The sequence below is a fragment of the Panthera tigris genome, chromosome D3 (genome assembly GCF_018350195.1).
Source record: "Panthera tigris isolate Pti1 chromosome D3, P.tigris_Pti1_mat1.1, whole genome shotgun sequence".
In the NCBI taxonomy this organism is placed as follows: domain Eukaryota; kingdom Metazoa; phylum Chordata; class Mammalia; order Carnivora; family Felidae; genus Panthera; species Panthera tigris.
The window spans coordinates 73734363-73755673 of record NC_056671.1 but is presented as its reverse complement, the minus strand read 5'-3'; the positions used below and the strand labels follow the sequence as shown (position 1 = coordinate 73755673).

Below are 21311 nucleotides of genomic sequence, written 5' to 3'. Positions count from 1 at the left end.
CCTTGCCAAGCAGTCAACAAGCCTTTATCAGCCCCTTCTTCCAAGGATAAGTAGCTCTAATTGACCACAAAGCCCATTTCTGTCAGATGTTGGAAGATTCTTCTTTATGTCCAACCCAAATTTACTTCTCTGCACAGTCCTTGTTTTTCTGTCCACTGAAGCTAAGTCAACCCAACAGCTACTTTAGAAACTTACAGTTATTTGAAAACTGTCTATTCAGTATTTTTTTCCCTCTAGGCTAGATATTTATATCTTCAAATATTCACCCCTCCCCCCAAAAAGTTTTGATTTTATGACTGTCCAGTGCATTCTCCCTAGTTGAAAAGGAATGCTTTCTTTCTCAAGGACCTTTTAGCGTGTAGAATCTCAAACTGAACACAGTGCTCAAGGAGTCATCAGGGTGGACTAGGGTGGATCTGTTACCAAACCCATTCAGTGTGTTGTATCTTCATTTAAAGGCCACCTAACAATACCCTTTCACCATTTTTGATGACTTTATCATCCTGCTGACAAATGTTGAACTTGTGATCAGCCGAAATCCATAAGCCACACACCTCTTAACTGTGGTACCAGTACAAAACTTCACACTCTGCCTTTGAATTTCACGCTGCAGCCTTCAGTCTGTTTCCAGTGGAAAAGTCTTCTTTCGGTCCCCATTCAGTCACATATTCTGCCAGGGTGCCATCAATGCCCCCATCAAAGCTACGAATAGAAGTGTTAACCAGGGGAGGACACAGAGAGCAGGCCTGAGTTTCAGTGCTACAGACATTCTCTGTACGCTTACACCGTCCCCTGCTTAGGGTTTATATTTCAACCAGTTATGTCCAACTAATTTTACTCTCCTGCTGTCCGCCCTCTCTCATTTTGTCCATACCATTATCACAAGACACTAGGCATGCAGTGTTCCCATGAATGAGGAAATGAGGTCTGTCCGCAAAGACTTGTTCTTGGTGGAACCGAACTGAGTTTGAGAGGTCATCGCCTCTGTTTCAGAGCACTTCGAAACTATCTTTAATAGCCTGTTATAGAATTTCACTTAAGATCTTACTCATCTACATCGTCTTTGCAGAACTACCCTGTAGAAACCAATATAGGTTTTTCTCTTTGATTAGGTAATTTGCCTACCTATAGTGTTTCACCGTGTCTCCTAATCTCCACAATTATCAAATATTTCTGAGAACAGATTAGCAGTCTCAACTGAAAGGTTTTTTTAATCTATATCAATATTGTACTTTATTTTAAGAAAACTTAAAAAAGAGAGAGAAGAAAAAGAAACTTGAAGAAATTCTCTTTATTTTTTAAAACTTTTCCTAGCTTTTTGAGATGTTATTGACATCAAACAAAGGTCAGTGTAAGGTATACAGCTTGATGATTTAATGTACACGTATATTGCAAAATGACTACCACAGTAAGGTTAGTGAACACCTCCATCGTCTCACAATAATGACTTTTGTGTGTGTGCCTGGTGATAACTTTTAAGATCTACTCTTAATGACTTCCAAATATATAATACGGTATTAATTACTGTCCCCATGCTGTGTATCACACCCCAGAATCTGTTTTTCTTAAAGCAAGAAGTTTGTACCCATTCACCAATATCTCCCCATTTTCCCCAGCTACCACCATTCTTCTCTTCTATTTCTTTGAATTTTTGGTAAAGATTCTACATACAACATATGAAAATATAACAGTATTTGTCTTTTTCTGTCTGACTTAAAGAATTCCCCTAACCATGGATTAGTTACAACAGTTTAAGAATCCTTGAACTCACCATTTGATATTTCTGCATAAACACAAATGAAAGCCCAGAGGTTTTAAATACAACCATTAACAACCCCTGAGACGAGTAGTTAGGACATGATGAGTGCCCAGATCTCACAGCAGGGAGTCCAAACTAGGTACCGCCCTTCTCCCCCTCTCCACCCCCGCCCCCGCCCCCGCCCCCACACACCCATACCTGTTTTACTCAAGTCAGGCCCCGTGACCTGGAAACAAGACAGTCAGTCTGCACTGGACCTAAAAGATTTAGGTCAAACCCAAAAGATTCCCTTTCTCTGCTTCTAGGACAAAACAAGCCTAGTTCTCTAATTATTTTCCCCTAAAGTATGTGTTTAGCACCCTGGTGTCATGAACTTTTAGTAAATAAAAACAAAATCTTATTGTTTTCCTCACTTTTAAAATATAAAAGCATATTTAAAAGAGACTCTTTGGCGTCATCGTAGTTTTACTTTGCTTTCTTCTTAAATAAAAGAGGAAAAACCAGGGAGATGCTTTTAATGACAGTCATTTTCATATTTTTATTGAACTTTTACTGGGGACAAGGACACTGTGCTAAACTGTCCATAGTTTGGAAAAGGCACGACCCCTATATTTAAAAAAAAAAAAAAAGGAGTATTACCCTTATTTTTTCTCGAGAAAGCAGATTTTCTGGGAGAAAGAATATTATATATATTAGAAAATAAACAGATGTTCATTCCCTCATTCTGTGTCTTCTGTGCCTTAGATCCTTTGGGGGTTATGAAATGTGTGTAAGAGTCTCTGATCCTCTGATCCTGTGGGCCTTTGACCTTGGGAGGGTGATAACACAAGTATGTGACCGACTGTAATACAAGGTGGAATTATGAAGTGACCAGAGAAGCAGCTCAGAGAAGGATGAACATAGCCCAGCCTTGGGAGACAGCTAAGAAAACCTTCCTGGAAAAGGTGTCGTTGAGCTCATATTAGAAGTTTGCATCGGATTTCAGCAGTTAGGGACAGGCTAGGAAGGGCATTGCAGAGCGAGAGAATAAAATGATTAAAAACATATGCAGAAAATAAAGGATCTTATGTGCCCAGATTGCCTGATGAGACGGGCCCTTGCAGCACCAGCCAGGGCGCCCCGGGTGGAAAGCCCCTCCTCGAAGCCCAGCAACTCCAACCACTGGCTCAGATATTTCACATGAGAGTCCACAGGAAGAGCGAGTTTTCATGTATATTTTTTTACATCCAAATTAAATTAACTCATGGAATTTTCCACCCTTAGGAATTAAAGTAGCTGCTCATGAAGTAATTCAGTTATGTCATTCATACCAAAACAGAAAATACTGGAGCAACCTGGCACTGTTTAAAAGCCAAGACTAGGCCTTGGCCATTTTATATATTTTTTTCAAAATCTGTGGTCGTTGTGTTATTTTAACTTTTATTGTGGCTGTAAATTTTTCAAATCAAAAGTGTCTTAATTGCTTAGAAAATAGAAGTGTAAAATGGGTTCAAAATAAGGAAAGAATTAGGCATAGCAGCTTTAGGAGTGAAAACCTAAAAAAAAATAAAATAAAAAGGCAAAAAATTTTAAAAAGCTTGAACGCTGCATTTCTGAAACACGAGGATTCTACCTAATTGGCTGACATTCACAGTTGTGCATAATTATAGCTTCCTCTATATCCATAAATCATCTTACAACTATAAAGTTGAGTTTAACCAAAAGATCTGTCCAATATTAGTTAAATGACATCTTTGGGGAAGCATTGTCCTGATACAATAGCCACATTCATTTTCAAGCAACTAATTGGACTTACTGTCAAAAACCAGGGTATTGCGTTTCCACATTTTAATTTTACATTTGCCTTCTCCCTGGCTTCTGCACATGGACGGGTCTCGTTTGGAGCTGCAAGTGTGTGAAAGTTATTGGGGAATGGTAGTCTCTGGGTAATGTTTCTGTGAGCTGCCCAAATTCTTCCCCCCGTAGTCTAGATGGGAAACAGCTGGGTTTTGTTTAAAAAGCTGTTTTGCGAAATGTCTGAATCTTGAGGTGTAGAACTGAGGTCACCAGTAAAGCAGGTGCTCAGGGACAAGTGAGAAAGACTGGAGGCTGGCTGGCCCTGTAACCTTCTGCGGGGTGCTTCCTAGCAGAGGAAAAAGTGAAGTTGGCCCCTTTATTTAGTACACAAACAGATAGAAGCAAGTAATCGCATTAGTGATGCTATTAGGAAGGGAGTATCTTTGAACATAGCCAGCCCCTGAGTGAATAATTAGCTCAGTGTGAAAGGTACCAAAAGGGTTCTTTCCCTCGCAGGGCTTCAAATACAAAGGTCCAAGAGTTTAACTTCCTTTAGATGTTAGAAGCACTTAAATTTCCTCTTTAAGTATACCCACAGTAAAAACTACAATTTCAAGTAAGTAGTACCATAACTGCGTATGTCCTCCAAGTCCATGGGTACAATCTAAGGGAGGAGAGAAACCTGAATTGGCCAGACCAGTACCCGGGCAGTTTTGAAAACGGCAAAGTAAGAAACATGTGGAATCACTAAAGTCCAGTGCACGGCAGATATCCACCAGTCTGCAGATGAAAGGAAGCAACCTCCTCCCCTGAGAGCTGGGGGTTATTAGCAGCTGTTTATCCAGTCGGGAATAGAGATTAACATTGTAATTTTTTTTTTTTTTTTTAAGAACTAGAAGGGAATTTGTTTGGGAAGTTGGCTCTTCATATCAAGTCACTGTGCATTGCCAAAAAAAACTTCCTTTCTCAGAACTCATGTACGAGAGTTGAGCAATGTTAGGATTCTCTGAGAATCTCTGGATTACCAAAAGTCTATCTCCATTAAATAGAACAGAAAAGGACAGAGAAATGGATGGATGCCTGCCATTGACACATTCCCTTGAACTCTTCCAACGTGAAACAAGCTGGTTACCTGCCCCTAGCCTGCCCCTAACTGGGGGTGCTCTCCCCTACCCCCACATTCCCCACTGCCCCCCAACTTAATCTTTACCACTCAAAGGCATACCCAAATGGATTTTGTACATACCTACTTCTTGTCAAATATCTTCTCAGGACATGTTGAGGAAGGAGCGTCGGTCTCAAAAAAACCAACCAAACAAACAAAAAAAGAGTTGGATATTGGTATTTTTCCCCCTGATTTAATGCTACCTTTAATGTCATTTTCTTTTATTAAATCCTTTCTTTTGCTTTTGATCTTATTTATAGCAGAGCCACTGGTCATATGGAAACTATTATTGTATAGCTAGGAGATGAAAGACTTCACTGCAGTTAAATAAGAGTGAATCATTCGGGCCAATAATACACACATACAGTGAGGTACCATTTGCGTCCACAATGCCCTGTGTTGTTCCCTTTGTAGTAAAGCCGTGGAGGTTTATAAAGCGCTTCACAAAAATCTGCCTTTTGTCCAAAATATGTAGTCTGACAACACGAAAACACATTAATATATAGTCCTTAGCTGCTTCTTCATATATCTGTGTAATACCAAAAATAATGCCACTTCTCGGTGTAAAAACAGAAACTTTCATTTAAAGGTGAGATGTTATCTCACGGATGTTAAACGTCATCTTTTTTTAGATAATTTGTGTCAAAATTCTACCCATCATTCAAAGCCTATTTAAGAAGGAAGTCCCTGGTTTCTCAATCTGATATGGTTTTGCTCATCCTTTAAAACCCCACATAACCTTGAACTCCTTCGTGGCATTCCCTTAAGTTTGTCTTACATGTCTTCAACATTAAGCTGTAAGAATCTTAAGTAATAGACGTGTCTATCTTTTATTATTTCTCCTACAAATACCTGAATAGTGCCTTGCATACAGTAAACATTTCAGAGGCATTTGTCGAATTAAACCAAAAATGTTTACTTGTGGATAGAAACCCTTAAAATGTGTCTTTGACGATATCAAAAGGTTATAGATTTCAGAGATAGTAAAACAGATACATGCCACATGTTTCATCATTTACTATCTAGGAAGCATCTAATTGCACGTGATACTATTACAATCCTATACGATGTCCTGTATACCTAGTCCTTGCCCTTGGGAGACTTACATCTCAAGACAAGTGTAAGCTTTATGAATGGCAGCCAAACAAAAGCATTGAAGCGAGTGCCCTGCGCTTTAATTAAGCACTGTCCGTGAGTGCTTTGCAGGGCAGTGTCCATAATGAATAGTCAGGGGAGAGCCCTGTCCAAGCCCAGCAAGATGGTGAGAGTTCTAGAGACCCAGACAGTCAAGGAGTAGTTGGAATAAGGGGATCTGTGGGACTAATAAAAAAGAAGTGGTCGGTGAGTTGTGCCGAGGAAGCCAGCACTGGGAGGCAGAGCAGGGAGGGCTTGGATCAGGCCTTGCTGATGCAGGAGTGAATGTGGCCAATGGGGAGCCATGGGTAGGTAACTAAAGTTGGAGATTAAGGAACTTGAAAAGAGGAAGGGACTGGAACAAACGGCCCTGTGGTGTCCAGGTGAAGGACACAGATGCACAAGGTACCGATCTTAGACCTGACCCACAGAACAATGACAAGCTGTGCTAGAACCTTGACACGCAGAGGAACAGTTGACGGGCAGAGAATATAGCATTCAGAAAGGGGATATTTAGGAAGTGATGGGGAAGGAGTGTTTCATTGGTTTAGGGAAGCTTGTTACCCTTCCTTTCCAAATATTTTACAATAAGCATGTGTTCCTGGGATGATAAGAAATGCATTTAAAAAATAAAGGCCAGTGAGGTGAAGATAAGTCCCTACGGATGGACCTCCCGGGCTGGCTACAGAGCACGCATTATGTGCAAGCCAGCCCCTCAGTTGTATGCTCTGCAGGTGTGTCTGTGCTCGGGGATCCCGAATCCCAGGCACACATCAGGTGTTCAGTTGTCTTTCCCGTCACTGCAGACAAAAGAAGCCGTGTACAAGTAATTGCAAACTTTCACCATAATCTCTGTGCTATATGGACTTGGTTCAGCAGACATGGATTAAGTTTAGTTGCCTACCACTTACTTACTAACCTGCTACCTGGGGCAAGAAGGGGTGAAATGGACTCTGTTAACCACCTGCTGAGGTTCTTACTTGGTGGAATGCATCCAGTTACAGTTTCCCCTATAGGAAAGTGTTGTAGAGAATTGGGGGCGGAGGGTGGAGATTCAGAGGAGAGAAATGAAACAGTTTTAATAGATGGAACTTATGAGTTAAGAAAAAAAAAAAAGATGAACTGAAATCAGATAACAACCATTTGCATCTCTCGAACTAAATCACAGAATCATTCATTTCAGCCATGCTGGTGGACATCAGGGGAGTTTCAGCCTGGCTGATCATGTGACAGGTCAGGCCTGCCAAGGCCGGGGTCATTCACATCATATTTAAATCCTCTTGAAAATTATTTTATCATCTGGAGAATAAGCATTCAATAAATCTCCAAGAATTGCCCAGTAAGGAATTACCTTAACTTTCAGGCAAAGCATAAGCAAAGCTGTGAGGCTGTGAGATTTCTAGGGAAAAAAAACAGGTGTTCTCTGGTGTGAGGAAGTCTTCTCCCAATAAACGGCTCTCAAGAATCAAAATCCAAACAGAAGAAGTGAATCCAGATCTGACTTTTCGTGAAAAGTCCTTTAAATGTTTAATCACAGGAATTTTTAAAAAGTAGTCTGATAATTTTTTGAACTGAGAAATATGGAAGTGATATTTGTGGTTGAAGAGTGTCCCAGATGTTAGAACTTTCTCACACAAAGGAGTTGGTTATCAGAGGTGGGTCTTGTTTTCTGCTACATCTCGGGGCCTCCGGTGTTGTTCCTCGCAGTATCCGTCCGGTGCCACCGTTTCGTGAACTTCCGGGTACCCATCTGTGAGCCATTAAAGTTTGCATGACCACTTCCCGCCTCTTTAAAAGATGCACTTCTGGACTAAACAATGTTTTGTACCTTTGAGAAAATAAGTTTTCTTTCCTCTAATATGACAGAGATCTGGCAGGATCCTAGAAACTGAAATCTAGCCCTCCACAACTGTCATGTCTAATTGATATGTCATGGGGAGATTACAGTTCAGACACCAAAACTGTTTTCTGTGTCAGTGGGTGTCTAATTACAGTAAAAGCCTATCAACGTTTGTTTTGTGTTTATGGAAAAACAGGAAGAGGAAGAGGAAGAGAAGAGAGAAAAGTAAAAGTTACCAGGACTTTTTTCTTTGTCCCATTTCCTTGTTTTGTTTCTTCTTTCTAAAAAACACCTATGTCAAAAGACACATTTTGAACCGGATGCCATGAATAACGAGCTTTTCTGTTGATAATACCAAAAAGTTTCTGATAGCATATCTAGTTTTGTATCATTATCACTTGGTCTAGAAATTAATGACAAGTTTCCTAAAGTTCCCATCCTACACTCTTTTAGAAGGATTATGGTAGAAGAGAAGGAACTGAGGTCTGAAAGCCTGCTTTGAAGCAGTTATCTCTGGAGATAACATTAACAAGGATTGAATAACTGCCAAATGAAATTTAATACATTTTCCCATCCATGAAATAGGCCTCTTAAATACAACAGAATAATTACTTTCACAATACTCCCTGGAAACAAAGAGAGCAGAAGCACTGAATGTCTTTTTTGTTTGTGGTGTTTGTTGTTAGCTCAAGGATCAGGATAAGGATATTTACCAGGATGCTGCACGCATCACCACATTAAAATACCCTTGCCAACAGCCACCTAATTTGAAGCTGCATGTCTTTGAAATCTATTTATGTTGGAGGAGTTGTGGCAAGTATTAAATTTTGTAATTTAGTTAGACATCTTGGCCATGGCCTTGGCCATACTTGGTGAACTATGGTGGTTTTTTTCCCTATGATAAAGAAAAATAAAATGAGTTTCGTATCTATATCTACACACACACACACACACACACACACACACACATGCCCATATATGCACTCTGTTGTAAACAAAAGCTCCAAGAGATAAACGCTTTTTGTCCCTTAACTTTGTTCTCCTCCCATACACACACACACACACACACACACACACACACACACACACCAATCAAATTATTCAGTGTTGTTATAACTTTTCTGAACTCAAAATCTATTTTAGTCTTACTAGACATTTGCCAATTCGCTTCACTATCTTCAACCTTAGCTTTCTTCTCTGTAAAATGAAGAGTTTGGCCTAACTGGGTTCCAAGTCTCTCAAGCTCTTAAAGTTTCTATGCTGTGATTGAAAAGTGCTTCTAATGTATCCATCGTCTCCTTGGAAAGTAAGGTTATTTAAAATTATATGTTGCTTACATTATTCAAAAGAAGTAATGTACTGCTGAAGGTATTTAATTATTCCCAGTGATAAATTAACACAGGAAAATTTAAATAGCCATGTCAGAATTTGAATATAACTTGACCTGAGATGCAGGGTAACTTAGATATTTATATCTAAGAGCCATGATTTGGGGGGCATGATTTATGGTGGAGTGGGCATCCATGCTTAGACCACATGATCTTCCCTCCTCTTCTTCTGTAGTTCATTGAACCAGTAATGGGGACACCTAACCCTAGAGTGGCCCATTCAAAGGATGGTTCGTGTCTGCTTCAAAATGTTGAGCTTACCATCAGATGATGTTGGCATTCTGAGCTCAGAAATACTAAGACAGAGAGGGAGTTAGCAACAGGTTCAGAACCTTAAAGAATGTACTGAGATATCATGAAAGGAGAGTTCAGACTATAGTCATGAAGGGACAAATGCCAGAGAGACAGAGGTACCAGCAGAGGAACAAGAGAGGCTGGCCCATGAGAGACAAGGAGTGGCCTTAGGTCCTGGGTGTTCTCTGGGCTCAAAACCTAAATTACAGAAATCATGAAAAGTCTCCTTTTACTTGAGAGACTTACTATGAAAACCGCCACACTAAAGTGATCAGTGTGCAAAAATCCCACAGAGAATCTCTAAGCTTCATGAGGTCATCTAAGTTATTTACCATCCCATCCCTAGCACCCCCTGGAGTGACAAGCATGAAGTAGATGAGTAAATATTTCTTGAATTAATAAATGTACTCTTTGATCAATCAATTAACACTGTATAATTTTTAGAAATTTGATTTTGTCTTTTACATTTATCATAAATACATCTAAAACCACATTGTATGTAACTAAGAAGACTATTCTTAAAGATTGCAAAAAATAAAATTTACTATCAATATTGATAAAATTAACTCCTTTCTTAGACTGGCTTTTAACTTTAAACTCTTGCTTACCTAGATGAAAACGTTATGAAAATAGGGCTTTAATGAAGTACAGATTTTCTAAAAGTAGGTACCATCCTTAGAGTCTATTTGCAGGTTGAAGGAATCTGCTTTTTTCTAGTTATATTCTTACCTATTTATTATTTGGAAGGTGGTCAAGCCTTGACCCTTGTATTCCGTACATATTGGCTCCTCCTTCTATTTATGAGCTATTCCAGTGATGGATTGTGTTGACCATCCACTATCATTCTTGCCTTGCCTCTTATGTGACCAAAAATAATGTTTCTGAAAGAGAAGTAAATGGGGTTAGGACATGCTGTCTGTGGCCAAGGAAACAAACAAAGCAAAGTTAATTCTTCAGAATACTATTGCATAGCCACAGGCAATGGAATTGATCCCGGAGAATCAAGCTCATTTACCACAAGGATCTTGACCCATCATCATTCATTCATTTGACCTGGAATGTGCATAGTTTACAAAGGCAGCCTTAAGTCATCAAGGGCAACTTTGTTCCCAGCTTCCTTTGTGGAAAATGATTGGTATATTATTTGAGATGATCTGTGGAAAATACATAAAGTTAGTTAACATGTATGGCTAAAATCCAAACAAATACAGTTGTAACAACTGTCTTCTCAACATATTTATAAGATCATTTAAGGTTTCCCTGTCATTGTGTAGGAGGAAAGATTTAAAATCAAATGCACGTGAAGAAAATAGAGACAAAGAGTACAAAGATGATCTTAAATGAAGGTAGCTTGTGTTCTGAGGGGTTTTGAACTATATAGACTTTTATTTTTATGTGGTACGCAAGGATTTGCAGATATTTTCACATAATATCTATAACTGTTAAGTACCTATTATGTACCCGTTGTTTTGCTTATTACCACCCTTTGCAATAAACACGGGGCTCATTCTCTATAACCTAGTGTTAATTTCTTCAGTTTGTATTTGAATACCTTACCCACGGTTATACAGCTAACAAAGAAACCAGTTACAGTTAAAATCTAGGTATTGTTGATTCTCATCATTGTACTGCTTTTACTCAGTCTTTCATAATAGTTGAGGCAAGGAAAATACAAAGATAATTGGTTGTGGGCTCTTTTTTGCTCTTGTAAAAACTAATCTGAATGTGAACTAGAAGGGAGAAAAGAAGCACAGGATCAATATCTGAATATATTTTAAGTAAAAATCCAAACCCTAACCTTAAATTACATCACAGATGCCTACAAAGAAGGCTTGAGGGTTTTAATAGAACGCCTAACATAAAAGCATTTGCGTCTTTGCTATGCTCAAACCTGGGGTTACCTTCAGTGACTCCAATTCAGAATCGCCTTCTGTGCAAGTTTAAGAGATTAAATCCACTGGAAATACCAATAAATATGAGTCAGCACTAAGGTAATTATTTGGGTTGACATTGATTGACAGACTTCAAGAGCTACCATTTGATCAAGGTCTGTAAAATGCACGCATACAAGTTGACATCTTAGATTGGAGGGATAATCATCCATTGAATCAGTCTCGTAAATGCACAAACATAAGAATGGCAAATCAGGGGCGCCTGGGTGGCGCAGTCGGTTAAGCGTCCGACTTCAGCCAGGTCACGATCTCGCGGTCTGTGAGTTCGAGCCCCGCGTCAGGCTCTGGGCTGATGGCTCAGAGCCTGGAGCCTGTTTCTGATTCTGTGTCTCCCTCTCTCTCTGCCCCTCCCCCGTTCATGCTCTGTCTCTCTCTGTCCCAAAAATAAATAAAAAACGTTGAAAAAAAAAAATTAAAAAAAAAAAAAAAAAGAATGGCAAATCAAAACCTGAATGGAAAATAGCTATCACCTTTTTGTTTGGAATAAATACGAAAACATACCAAAAGTGAAAAATGGTTTGGAAACATCAAGGGGGCCTGGCCTGCCTGGAAGGACGGGGCGCTGGTCACCAGGGGAAGGACGCCAGTGGCATGGCAGCGGTGTTAAACACGTGAAGGGGACTTACACTTACTCCATGAAACTCCCGAAGTTGAAACCAGAACCAGTGGATGGAATATACAAGGAGGCCAACTTGTGATGAAAATGGAATGGAACGGGCTGCTGTGGGAGGTAATCGAGGTCTCCTTACATTCGAAGCACCCTCCTAGAAGCTGAATAACCACCAGTCAGAACGTTCTGGGAAGGGACACAGGCACACAGGTGGCGGACATCCCTGGACTCTTAGCTACAGCATTCACTTATGCGTCCCGATGCCCATGAGTCTTCAAATCCTTTTATTCTTGCTATATTTTGAATCTGAGCAATTAGTATGATTTATGTGGTCCCTCCCCCTCCCCCCTGAGTTATTTCCTTCTGTACTGGTTTGGATTATGTAACGGTGATACTTCCTATCAGGTTGCTTTTAGATAGCGTGTGCTTCATTCGGTTCTGTGAATTTGGTTGTTGTCGGTTCAGATTCTGATTGTCGTTGCTTTCTTTGGAGATACTCTTTTAAAACATTTGGCAGCAAATGAGTGAAGATTCTGCTTTGTGGGCTTTTTGGTTTTGGATGGGGAAAAAATTAAACTTTTTGATTCATAACAGTAAAAATTCAGGGATAAATATTTTTAGGGTCAGACCCACGATCCTACATACATTGTTCGCCTGACAATAGGCGGAGAGCCTAACTACTTGAAAATGCAAACAAAAACGTAAGCTACTCATGTTCCTCTTGGTTTGCAAATGCTGAATGGTTTTGCTTTAAGGCACATGCCATAAAGTCAGCAATTGCTGTCTCGTTGTCACTGGTGCAACATCTCTGGACCCTCGAGTAGGCAGTAGTAGTTACTAAAATGCTCAGCAGTGTTTCTTCCAGACCAAGTCATCATGCTGTATTCTGTAATTTTATTCATGGAAACGTAAAGAGTGTTTACAGTGCGGTATCTTTCTAGGATCAGAATAGTGGGAGGAAAAATGGAAAAATGTCCAAACCTCTTTGCATGGCAATGATGGCATTACTGGTGTGTTTAATAAAACCTTTATTGGTACATTTTCCGGTGTGGTGGCATTGGCAGAGACGGTCCCCCTTTGGATTTGGAGCTCAGCAGCTGATGAAATACAGTAAACATTAATCTGGGATGGGCTGCCAGTTTTGGAAAGCCAGGTGACATTTTATTATATTTGTACCGAGCAGGGGCTGTGTCCCATACTGCCGTAGCTTCCGCTGTCAGAGGCTTAGCTGGCATTATGGAAAAAAAAATGGCAGGCCTGAGAATCTTATCCCCTGAAATGAAAGTCGAATGCCAAATTGAAATTCCTGTAGGATTTCCGATAGCAATGGGGGAATTGAGAAGCCCACAATTAAGCATATGGGCATTAAGATAATTGTCAGATCTGTTGGCGGACATGATAGAAGACAGATGGGTACGAATCAGTGCGCTCCACTGCAGCACCCTGGGAGACAATTTGACGTTTTACCTGCCTGAGCTACTCTGCCATATTTGTCACTGAATGTACAGCACGGCATCTTACTGAGTGTGAAGTGTTTTGCAGGGTTCTGTAGGTGCGTGTGCGGTCCTTCAGCGCCCTCTAGTGAAAGGCATTTGGGAGTCTTGTTTTTCAAAGGCCCGTGTTCCTTCGGCTGGTCCTTGCTGCCCCTGGAAATAAACTCCATGGTTCCTCTCCCCCTTTCAGGTTGGGGCCCATCGTGAAGACGGCGTGGCCCTGAGAGGCAGCCATTCTCTTGTGCCAAACCAGGTTCCAGTTCCACAGCTTCCTGTCCAGTCTGCAACTTCCCCGGATTTGAACCCACCCCAGGACCCTTACAGAGGTAGGTCTGCCTCCGAAGGCCCTTACGACCTCACTTAGACAATAGTGAATCCAGTGTTGATCCCAAGCTTACTTGGCATACACTCCTCAGGAAGCACTGGCAGAAAACCAAGAATCAAATTTGGTACAAAAATGGTAAGCAAATGGGAAAGCAGTTAGAACGTAGCCGGCTAATTGTGTTTCTTCAGTAACTGTTTTCCTCAAACATCCTCAGAAATCCTGGTCCTATTTCAGCAGGGAATGAGACAACAGACTGATGAGAGGAAATTTTATTTTAGCTATTTCCACATTTTACTCATTCAGGTCCTCTAATGTGGTTAGTTGTAGCCTGAAAATGATATTTCCAAATGAATAGGAAGGAAGGAAATTGTTTTTGTCGTTTAAGATGGAAGGAAATGTAGGTACATTTAAAAACTGGAACTTGGTGGAATGATTTTCACTTTTCGTCTCGCCCCACAATGATTGCCTCAAACCACGGACCCCACTCAGCTTTTCATGACCCCAGGAAGTTATACCACAGGAGCCAGACCTGGGTCCCATGCTCCCTGTGCAACTGGCTGGCAGACACTTAAATTCTCATCACCCCCCCCCCTCCATGTTTAGAGTAAAGGTGATAACACTGCCACGGGAATATGCATAGGCTTTTTACCACTGCCTAAACATTGTACAAATTGAGTGTTAATTATGTGTGTGTATGTGTGGGTGGGTGTGTGTGTGTATGGAGAGAGAGAGAGCGAGTCAGTGCTTCTTAAACTTGAGTGTATATAAGCGTGACTTGAGGACCTTGTTAAAGTGCAGATTCTGATTCAGTAGGTCTGAAATTCTGCATCTCTAATGGGTTCCAGTGATAAGGATGCTTCTGGACCACAGACCAATTTTGAGTGACTACACAAATTACAAACAGAGGAGAATACCCAATAGACATGCTTATACCTTAGAAATAAGTGGATACATGAGGGTCACGTTTTAAAATGTATTGTGATCTTGAAAGTTGAGCAGTGATAAAGCTAAAAATTTCTTCAGTGAGCAGCTAACTGCTTTCCATATGTACCATTTTTAAATGCTGATTACTCCTTGAGGATAAGAGAAACCTAATTTCAGAATATCATTAGGGTATCTATTGAAGTCTTGACTGCACATATTTAGCGTACTCCCTGGGAATTATATTTTAAGGACATTTTTCTATTAAATCATTGCATATGGAAGAAACTCAATATAATAGCTGATATTTACTTGGGTTCTTAATCAGAACATTGCGGTGTGTGATTTTCATGATTATGATTTTCATTGCAATTAAGTTGATGTTTTGTAGACAGTGAAATTACCATCTACTCCAAAAGATTGCAAAATAGAATTTAACCTCAGAGCCAATGCAGGGAAAACTTGCTTCCACAGGTGCATTTTTGAAACTTCACCAGATCGCATGGAAAAAAATGCGGCAGAAGGATCACAGTTCAGCAGCATGAACTGTATGGCTGGCAGCTCGCGGTCTGCAGTGTGTGTGCCTGTGTGTGTGTGTGTGCACGCATCTAGTGTTTGGCAGAAACATCACCTGCTCTCTCTCTCTCTCTCCGTTAGGCATGCCGCCAGGATTGCAGGGCCAGAGCGTCTCCTCCGGCAGCTCTGAGATCAAATCCGACGACGAGGGGGATGAGAACCTGCAAGACACGAAATCTTCCGAGGACAAGAAGTTAGATGACGACAAGAAGGATATCAAATCGATTACTAGGTCAAGATCTAGGTAACAGTATATGATACTGTCGCTTCATTTAATTCCTTTATTGGACTTTGATGAAGTGAACAGAACAGGAAGAAACTATTCAGTTTTTTCCTGGCAGGTAAATCGACAGCTGAAAAGAAAATTAAAGGCCTGCTCTAGAGGTACCGAAGTATCGTTTGAGATACTGGTACTCTAGTGAAGCCTACAGTGTCTTTGCATTTGTGAATTTGGACGCAGTGCTAATTACACACGGTAAAAACAATTTGTAACTGATTCAAGTGCAAACCGTTGATTTTTAAAATGATGCATATTCTGCAAATTTGGTCCGAAATGATCTTTCCAAAATATTTCTAAAAAAGAGATCTTAGCCGTGTTAAAAACTCCACTGAGGTATATGCAACTATGACGTTTTTCTGATCTTGAACGTGAGAATATACTGATTTCCCAGCTTTATCTTAAATATGTTGATCTATCTAATAATAATACCTAAACTGCTCGCTTTTTTCTCCCAGATACTCCCTTCTACAGAAAATACAACTGCAGGAAAATAGCTTCTGGTTGGTTTTCTTAAATATCCAATATCTTTAAATTAGAGTCTTTCTCATGGAATGTGAACTCTAGTCTGACGATCAGATGGTTTTCGAACACCGTGGCACCCCTGTTCTTTGCTTTAGTTCCCTTGGGTTGTTTTCATTTGTAAATTAAATAAATTGTACCACGACTACACTTCCCCCTTTTAGAAGCTGTCATTCTCAGGGTTAGAGCTAATGCCCTTTAGGAATTAAGAACATGCCACTTTCTCATAATCGCCTTTATAATCATTGGGATGAATTGTAGGACAGCCCCTGCTAAAAATTCCAGAAGATGGTACAAGCTTCTTACCCCTTACCTCCCACCATCACTACAGAGTCTCCTGACTCTTGGCCACATTGGTGAAATTTTAAGGAGGGGCTTTCGCATCCCTACCGTCTTCTCTGCCACTCCCGTCAGTTCTCAGTAATTCAACTAGTGGCCGTGACTTATGCATCTTAGTAGATTCTTGGAAGTTTCCGTACAACGTTTCACTCGCTGTTAAGAACCTTCTTATTGAAAGGGTTATTCTTGCGACGTTTACCTAATGCCTCCCAAACTGGGATGTGAGACAATGCTAGGTAGTTTTATTTGCAAAACCAACCTATTTACTAGTTATAAGTGAGTAATTGGGCCTAATTAGTTACTAGCCTGAATACCTTTGGAAAACAAGTTCCCACTTTCAGACCCACTCTGTGAAAGCTGTGACACCTGTGTGATGTTTAAAAGTGTTACTCAAAATTTTAACTTCAGGGAAGGGCCACCACAGACGTGGCTGTGTTCTCTTTTCACTTGTTACAACCTGTTTGTGTAGTGGAACGTGGACGTGAATTAACGGTAACCGTGACTTGGCTGCCATCAGCAGAAGTTAGGCGTGGTGGGGAGGAGGGTTCAGCAGAAGTGAGGACGCTTAGATGACACTGAAAGAGAGCCATTTCCCACAGGTTCAGTCCAGTTGTGTGTTTACCAGCACACATCTGTGGCAGACGGTCCCATCTGGAAGGGAGTATATGACCCATGGGGAGATGAGCCAAGTCTTAAGGCATCTTTCTTTGGTGTCTTCCTCTTCCCCTCCCTTACAAGTGTTGTTGGCTTACATACATCATCTGTATTTGCAACATGTGCTTGCAACCCAAAGAATCCCACTCCCATTTGTGATTGATTGGAGCTTCTCAGCTATAATTGGTCCTTATTGCAGTTTGGAAGCTACCCAGAGATTCTCCAAACTGGAAGATTCAGAGCCACGCATGTTAAGCCAACATTCATTAAGTGTACATTAAATTGACTAGATAACTTACCCCATGTTCTCCTGCTCTGAAAAATTGTGATTAACACCTTTATTCCGTGAACATTTCAGATTTGTAGAATTTTAAAGTAGAGGTTAACCATCGTGGTCATTTAGATGAATGCTTGGACCTCCAGGTTAACATCCTTACAGATGGTCACCTCCGTATTGTTTCATATAATGAGGAGCCTATTACTTTTTCAGTGAAGTTGACCTCACTTTTTATATCTCTTATGACATCTCTTACACCCAAAAAGCTTCTTGCTCATGTTAACTCAAACTATACCACTCAGAGGCATGACAGCCAGAAACAGACAGAAGGAATATTGCCTTTCCAGACTATACTGGATCCAACCATGCCTTTGCTATGAAATGTAATATTTTGGTTCTAACCATCAGAGATTAGCTTTTGGGCTTCATTTTTGACTCACGATGAGGTCATGGTCATTTATAACCAGTAGCTGTTTGGTATTTAGTCCATCTTATTTTGTTTGCTTGGCACAGTGCGTGTCAACTCAGAATTTCCCAACTTGTTTTGGGGGCTCACAAATGTCCACGATGTTAAAAGCCATGGAGATCATGGCTTTTCTAGCCTTTTTATTTAACGCATGGAGAAAATGAGACTCAGATACATTAAGTGGAATAGCCATGCCTTCAGAGCTAGTTATTAGTGAAACATGGACAAAAGTTCTCTGTCTGCACTCTCATTGCTCTGGTGTCTTGAATGTAGGGCCTTCTTACTCCTGTTTCAGCTGTATCGTGTTCATTCTGACCTGTCCGAGTCTTTTCTCAAGCACTTGTTTTCCTCAGGTTCCAGATGTCACAGTATGAAAGTTAAAAACGACAGCACACACACCTTCAGTCTGTGTAAAACGCTCTGCTTTGTGGCCATGCAGACTAGCCTCGAGGCTAAGTTGACCGTGGCCTTGCTTGGCAGAGTGTAGCCTCGTTGATAAAAAGCCGTGCTTGCCCTTTACCCCCTACATCAGCATGGGCACACAGTGGGCCCTAACTTTAACCCCTCTTGTTTTGTTTGGGTTGAATGTCTGGGAGAAACGGAATGTCTCGTGTATGGATTGTCACAGCCATCTATAGCAGTCCCAAGTTCAAGTGGATGTAAAATCCTGCCGAGGACAACAGCTGAAGATGGACACATCCCCAGAAAACTCTGGAAGAAAGCAAAACCAATTTAGAGACTTTCTTTGTCCCCACACCATTAGAAAATGTCGCATCCCTTTTGTCCCCCAGCAATAACGATGACGAGGACCTGACACCGGAGCAGAAGGCAGAGCGTGAGAAGGAGCGGAGGATGGCCAACAATGCCCGTGAGCGCCTGCGCGTCCGCGACATCAACGAGGCTTTCAAGGAGCTCGGCCGCATGGTGCAGCTCCACCTCAAGAGTGACAAGCCCCAGACCAAGCTCCTGATCCTCCACCAGGCCGTGGCCGTCATCCTCAGCCTGGAGCAGCAAGTCCGAGGTCAGTGCCCCCGCCGCCTCCTCGTAGGGGTCACGGCAGCCTGCGGCTGCAGGGAGTAGGGATCGACTTGCCGGCCTGGAGCAGGAGCAGAGAAGCAGCCCCATAAGCATGGTTCAGAGTCACGGGGTCAAGTGCAGATCGCCTCTGAATCTGTAAGGCAGCCCCCCTTTCTCCCATGGCTAAGGCACAGGACGCTCTTACAAGTAAGACGGCACCACAGTGCTTTCGTACGTACTCTCAGGAATCCACGTCTGGTATCTTTGTTTTACCAGCTTTCTTATCCTGTGAAGCCGTCCAGCTTGTACTGGTGACCCACCAAATGCATGGCTATAGCGTGCCTTTGCTGGCTCTTCCTCTCGCTGGGTGACGTGGAAACCCCGATAGAGGGTCAGCAGACGAGAGCGCATTACTGCCCTCTATCAGAAGCCGTGGGCACTAACCACATTCTCGGCTTCACTCTTCCAGAGAGGAATCTGAATCCGAAAGCCGCGTGTCTGAAAAGAAGGGAGGAAGAGAAGGTGTCCTCAGAACCTCCCCCGCTCTCCTTGGCGGGCCCGCACCCTGGAATGGGAGACGCGTCAAACCACATGGGACAGATGTAAAAGGGCAAGTGTGCTCTCTGCCATTTCGGAAATCCCTTCCTTTGTCGCTCTCCTCCCCGAGGCATCAGCCATAAACGTCAACATTCGCCCCAGTTAACAAATTTTTCCCCTTTGGGGAAAAGAAAACCAGTTTAAAAATAAAACGTTTACTTCCTCTGTTTTAGGTGTATGAATTAATTTTCCTCTCTTTTTCCCTTCTCAGGTCCAAGTTGCCACATTGCTTCATTAATACAAGAGACCACTTCCTTAACAGCTGTATTATCTTAAACCCACATAAACACTTCTCCTTAACCCCTTTTTTTGTAATATAAGACAAGTCTGAGTAGTTATGAATCGCAGACGCAAGAGGTTTCAGCATTCCCAATTATCAGAAAACCGAAAACAAACAAAAAAAAAAAAGAAAGAAAAAAGTGCAACTTGAGGGGTGACCCTCTAACATATCATTCAGAATGTGCAAAGCGGTGTGTGCAGGCTGAGACGCAGCCCAGAGACTGAATGGCAATCTTTCCACACTGTGGAACAATGCATTTGTGCCTAAACTTCTTTTGGAAAAAAAAAAAATATAATTAATTTGTAAGTCTGAAAAAAATATTTAATTTAAAAAATTGTAAACTTGCAATAATGAAAAAGTGTACTTCTGAAGACAACTACATGAACGTTTTTGTTGGTATTCAAGTCAGCTAGTGTTTATTATTACTGGATATCGAATAAGGGAAGCTCGGCTGCCCTCGTAACAAAACCAGCAAACGTCCTGATGACAACAAAGTGATGACATTAGCCATTCCTTAGGGTAGGAGGAACAGATGGATCTTATAGACCTATGACAAATATATATATAAATATATATATAAATATATATTAAAAATTTAGTGACTATGGTAAGCTTTTGTTCATTTGTTTCAGACTTTTTTCTCCTGTAAAAAAATAGTACTGATTAACTTTTTTAAAAGAAAGATTTTACTGTAAATACGGATTTTTTTTCTTTTTTCTTTTTTCTTTCCTTTTTTTTTTTTTTTTTTTTTTTTTTTTTTTTTTTTTTGGTCTTTCTGTCCCTTTCCCTGGTTTGTTATCGTAACCTGTAGTGCCGACTCTGCTTCTGGAGAGGTGACGCAGGATAAAATGCTGACCCTGATGTTGTTTTTCATTCATAAATAAGTAGAAAGTTGTTTCTCCAGTCTTTTGGGAACACAGGACTTAAAAGTCACATCATGTGTAGATATTACAAGCAGCATTACCAAGACATGGCAAAAAGAGTTTGTCTGAACTGTAATGTTGCGTTTGTGACCCTATTCTGGGATTTTCAGAGGTACAAGGTTAGAATGCTACAATGTTACCACTGTGCCTTCCAATGTTTATATCATCGGAAACATAACATAATCAAAGTGGCTGTGATTTAACAAAATGATTAAGGTGTTACCTACATGTGTAGCCGAAGTAGTGTGCAGTGAGGCGTTTCTGAATACATGGTCAGATTTTTGGAAAAAAACAAAACAAAACAAAAAAAAAAAAAAAACAAGTAAAGTTCAAAAACCATCAAATGAGAAAATTGCAAGTAGTGTGACAGAGCTGATTGATTTTGTTGCTTTCTTGATTTTTTGTTTTCGAAATGGGTTTACTAAGATGTAGATGACTTAACTGCCTCCTCCTTCGTCTCAAAAAATGCCAATATTCAATCATCATGCAGCATTATAACAAGCCTTATAAGTCCTAAAGCATTAAGTTGCACTTTCTTGAGGAGGGGTAGTGCAGTATTTCTCTGGCCAGTATGAATGAAGTTTATACTTAACATATTTGATAGAAACATAGATCAAGCTATGGCACAGCAACTCATCAGATAGCTAGCTTTGACGTCTGGGCACAATTGAACCAACTTCCATCGTGAATCTTTATAATGATTGACTTTGGTGTATAGTGTGCAGT

General features: G+C 40.9%; 1 protein-coding gene across 13 annotated transcripts in view; it reads left to right on the top strand.

The window, feature by feature from the left end:
• The window catches only part of TCF4 (transcription factor 4), a 349808-nt gene extending 329544 nt beyond the window's left edge, over positions 1-20264 (top strand). For 2 of the 13 annotated variants that reach the window (XM_042963037.1, XM_042963036.1), the window contains exons 16-20: positions 13602-13737; positions 15315-15465; positions 18560-18789; positions 19255-19395; positions 19594-20264. In XM_042963037.1, the coding sequence (XP_042818971.1) occupies positions 13602-13737; positions 15315-15465; positions 18560-18789; positions 19255-19391 (654 nt within the window). In that variant the 3' untranslated portion in view covers positions 19392-19395; positions 19594-20264. Of the gene's footprint in view, positions 1-13601; positions 13738-15314; positions 15478-18559; positions 18790-19254; positions 19551-19593 lie in introns of those variants that run through there. The other 11 variants (XM_042963034.1, XM_042963032.1, XM_015536848.2 and 8 more) reach the window with 6 other exon arrangements.
• The last annotated feature ends 1047 nt before the right edge of the window (positions 20265-21311 follow it).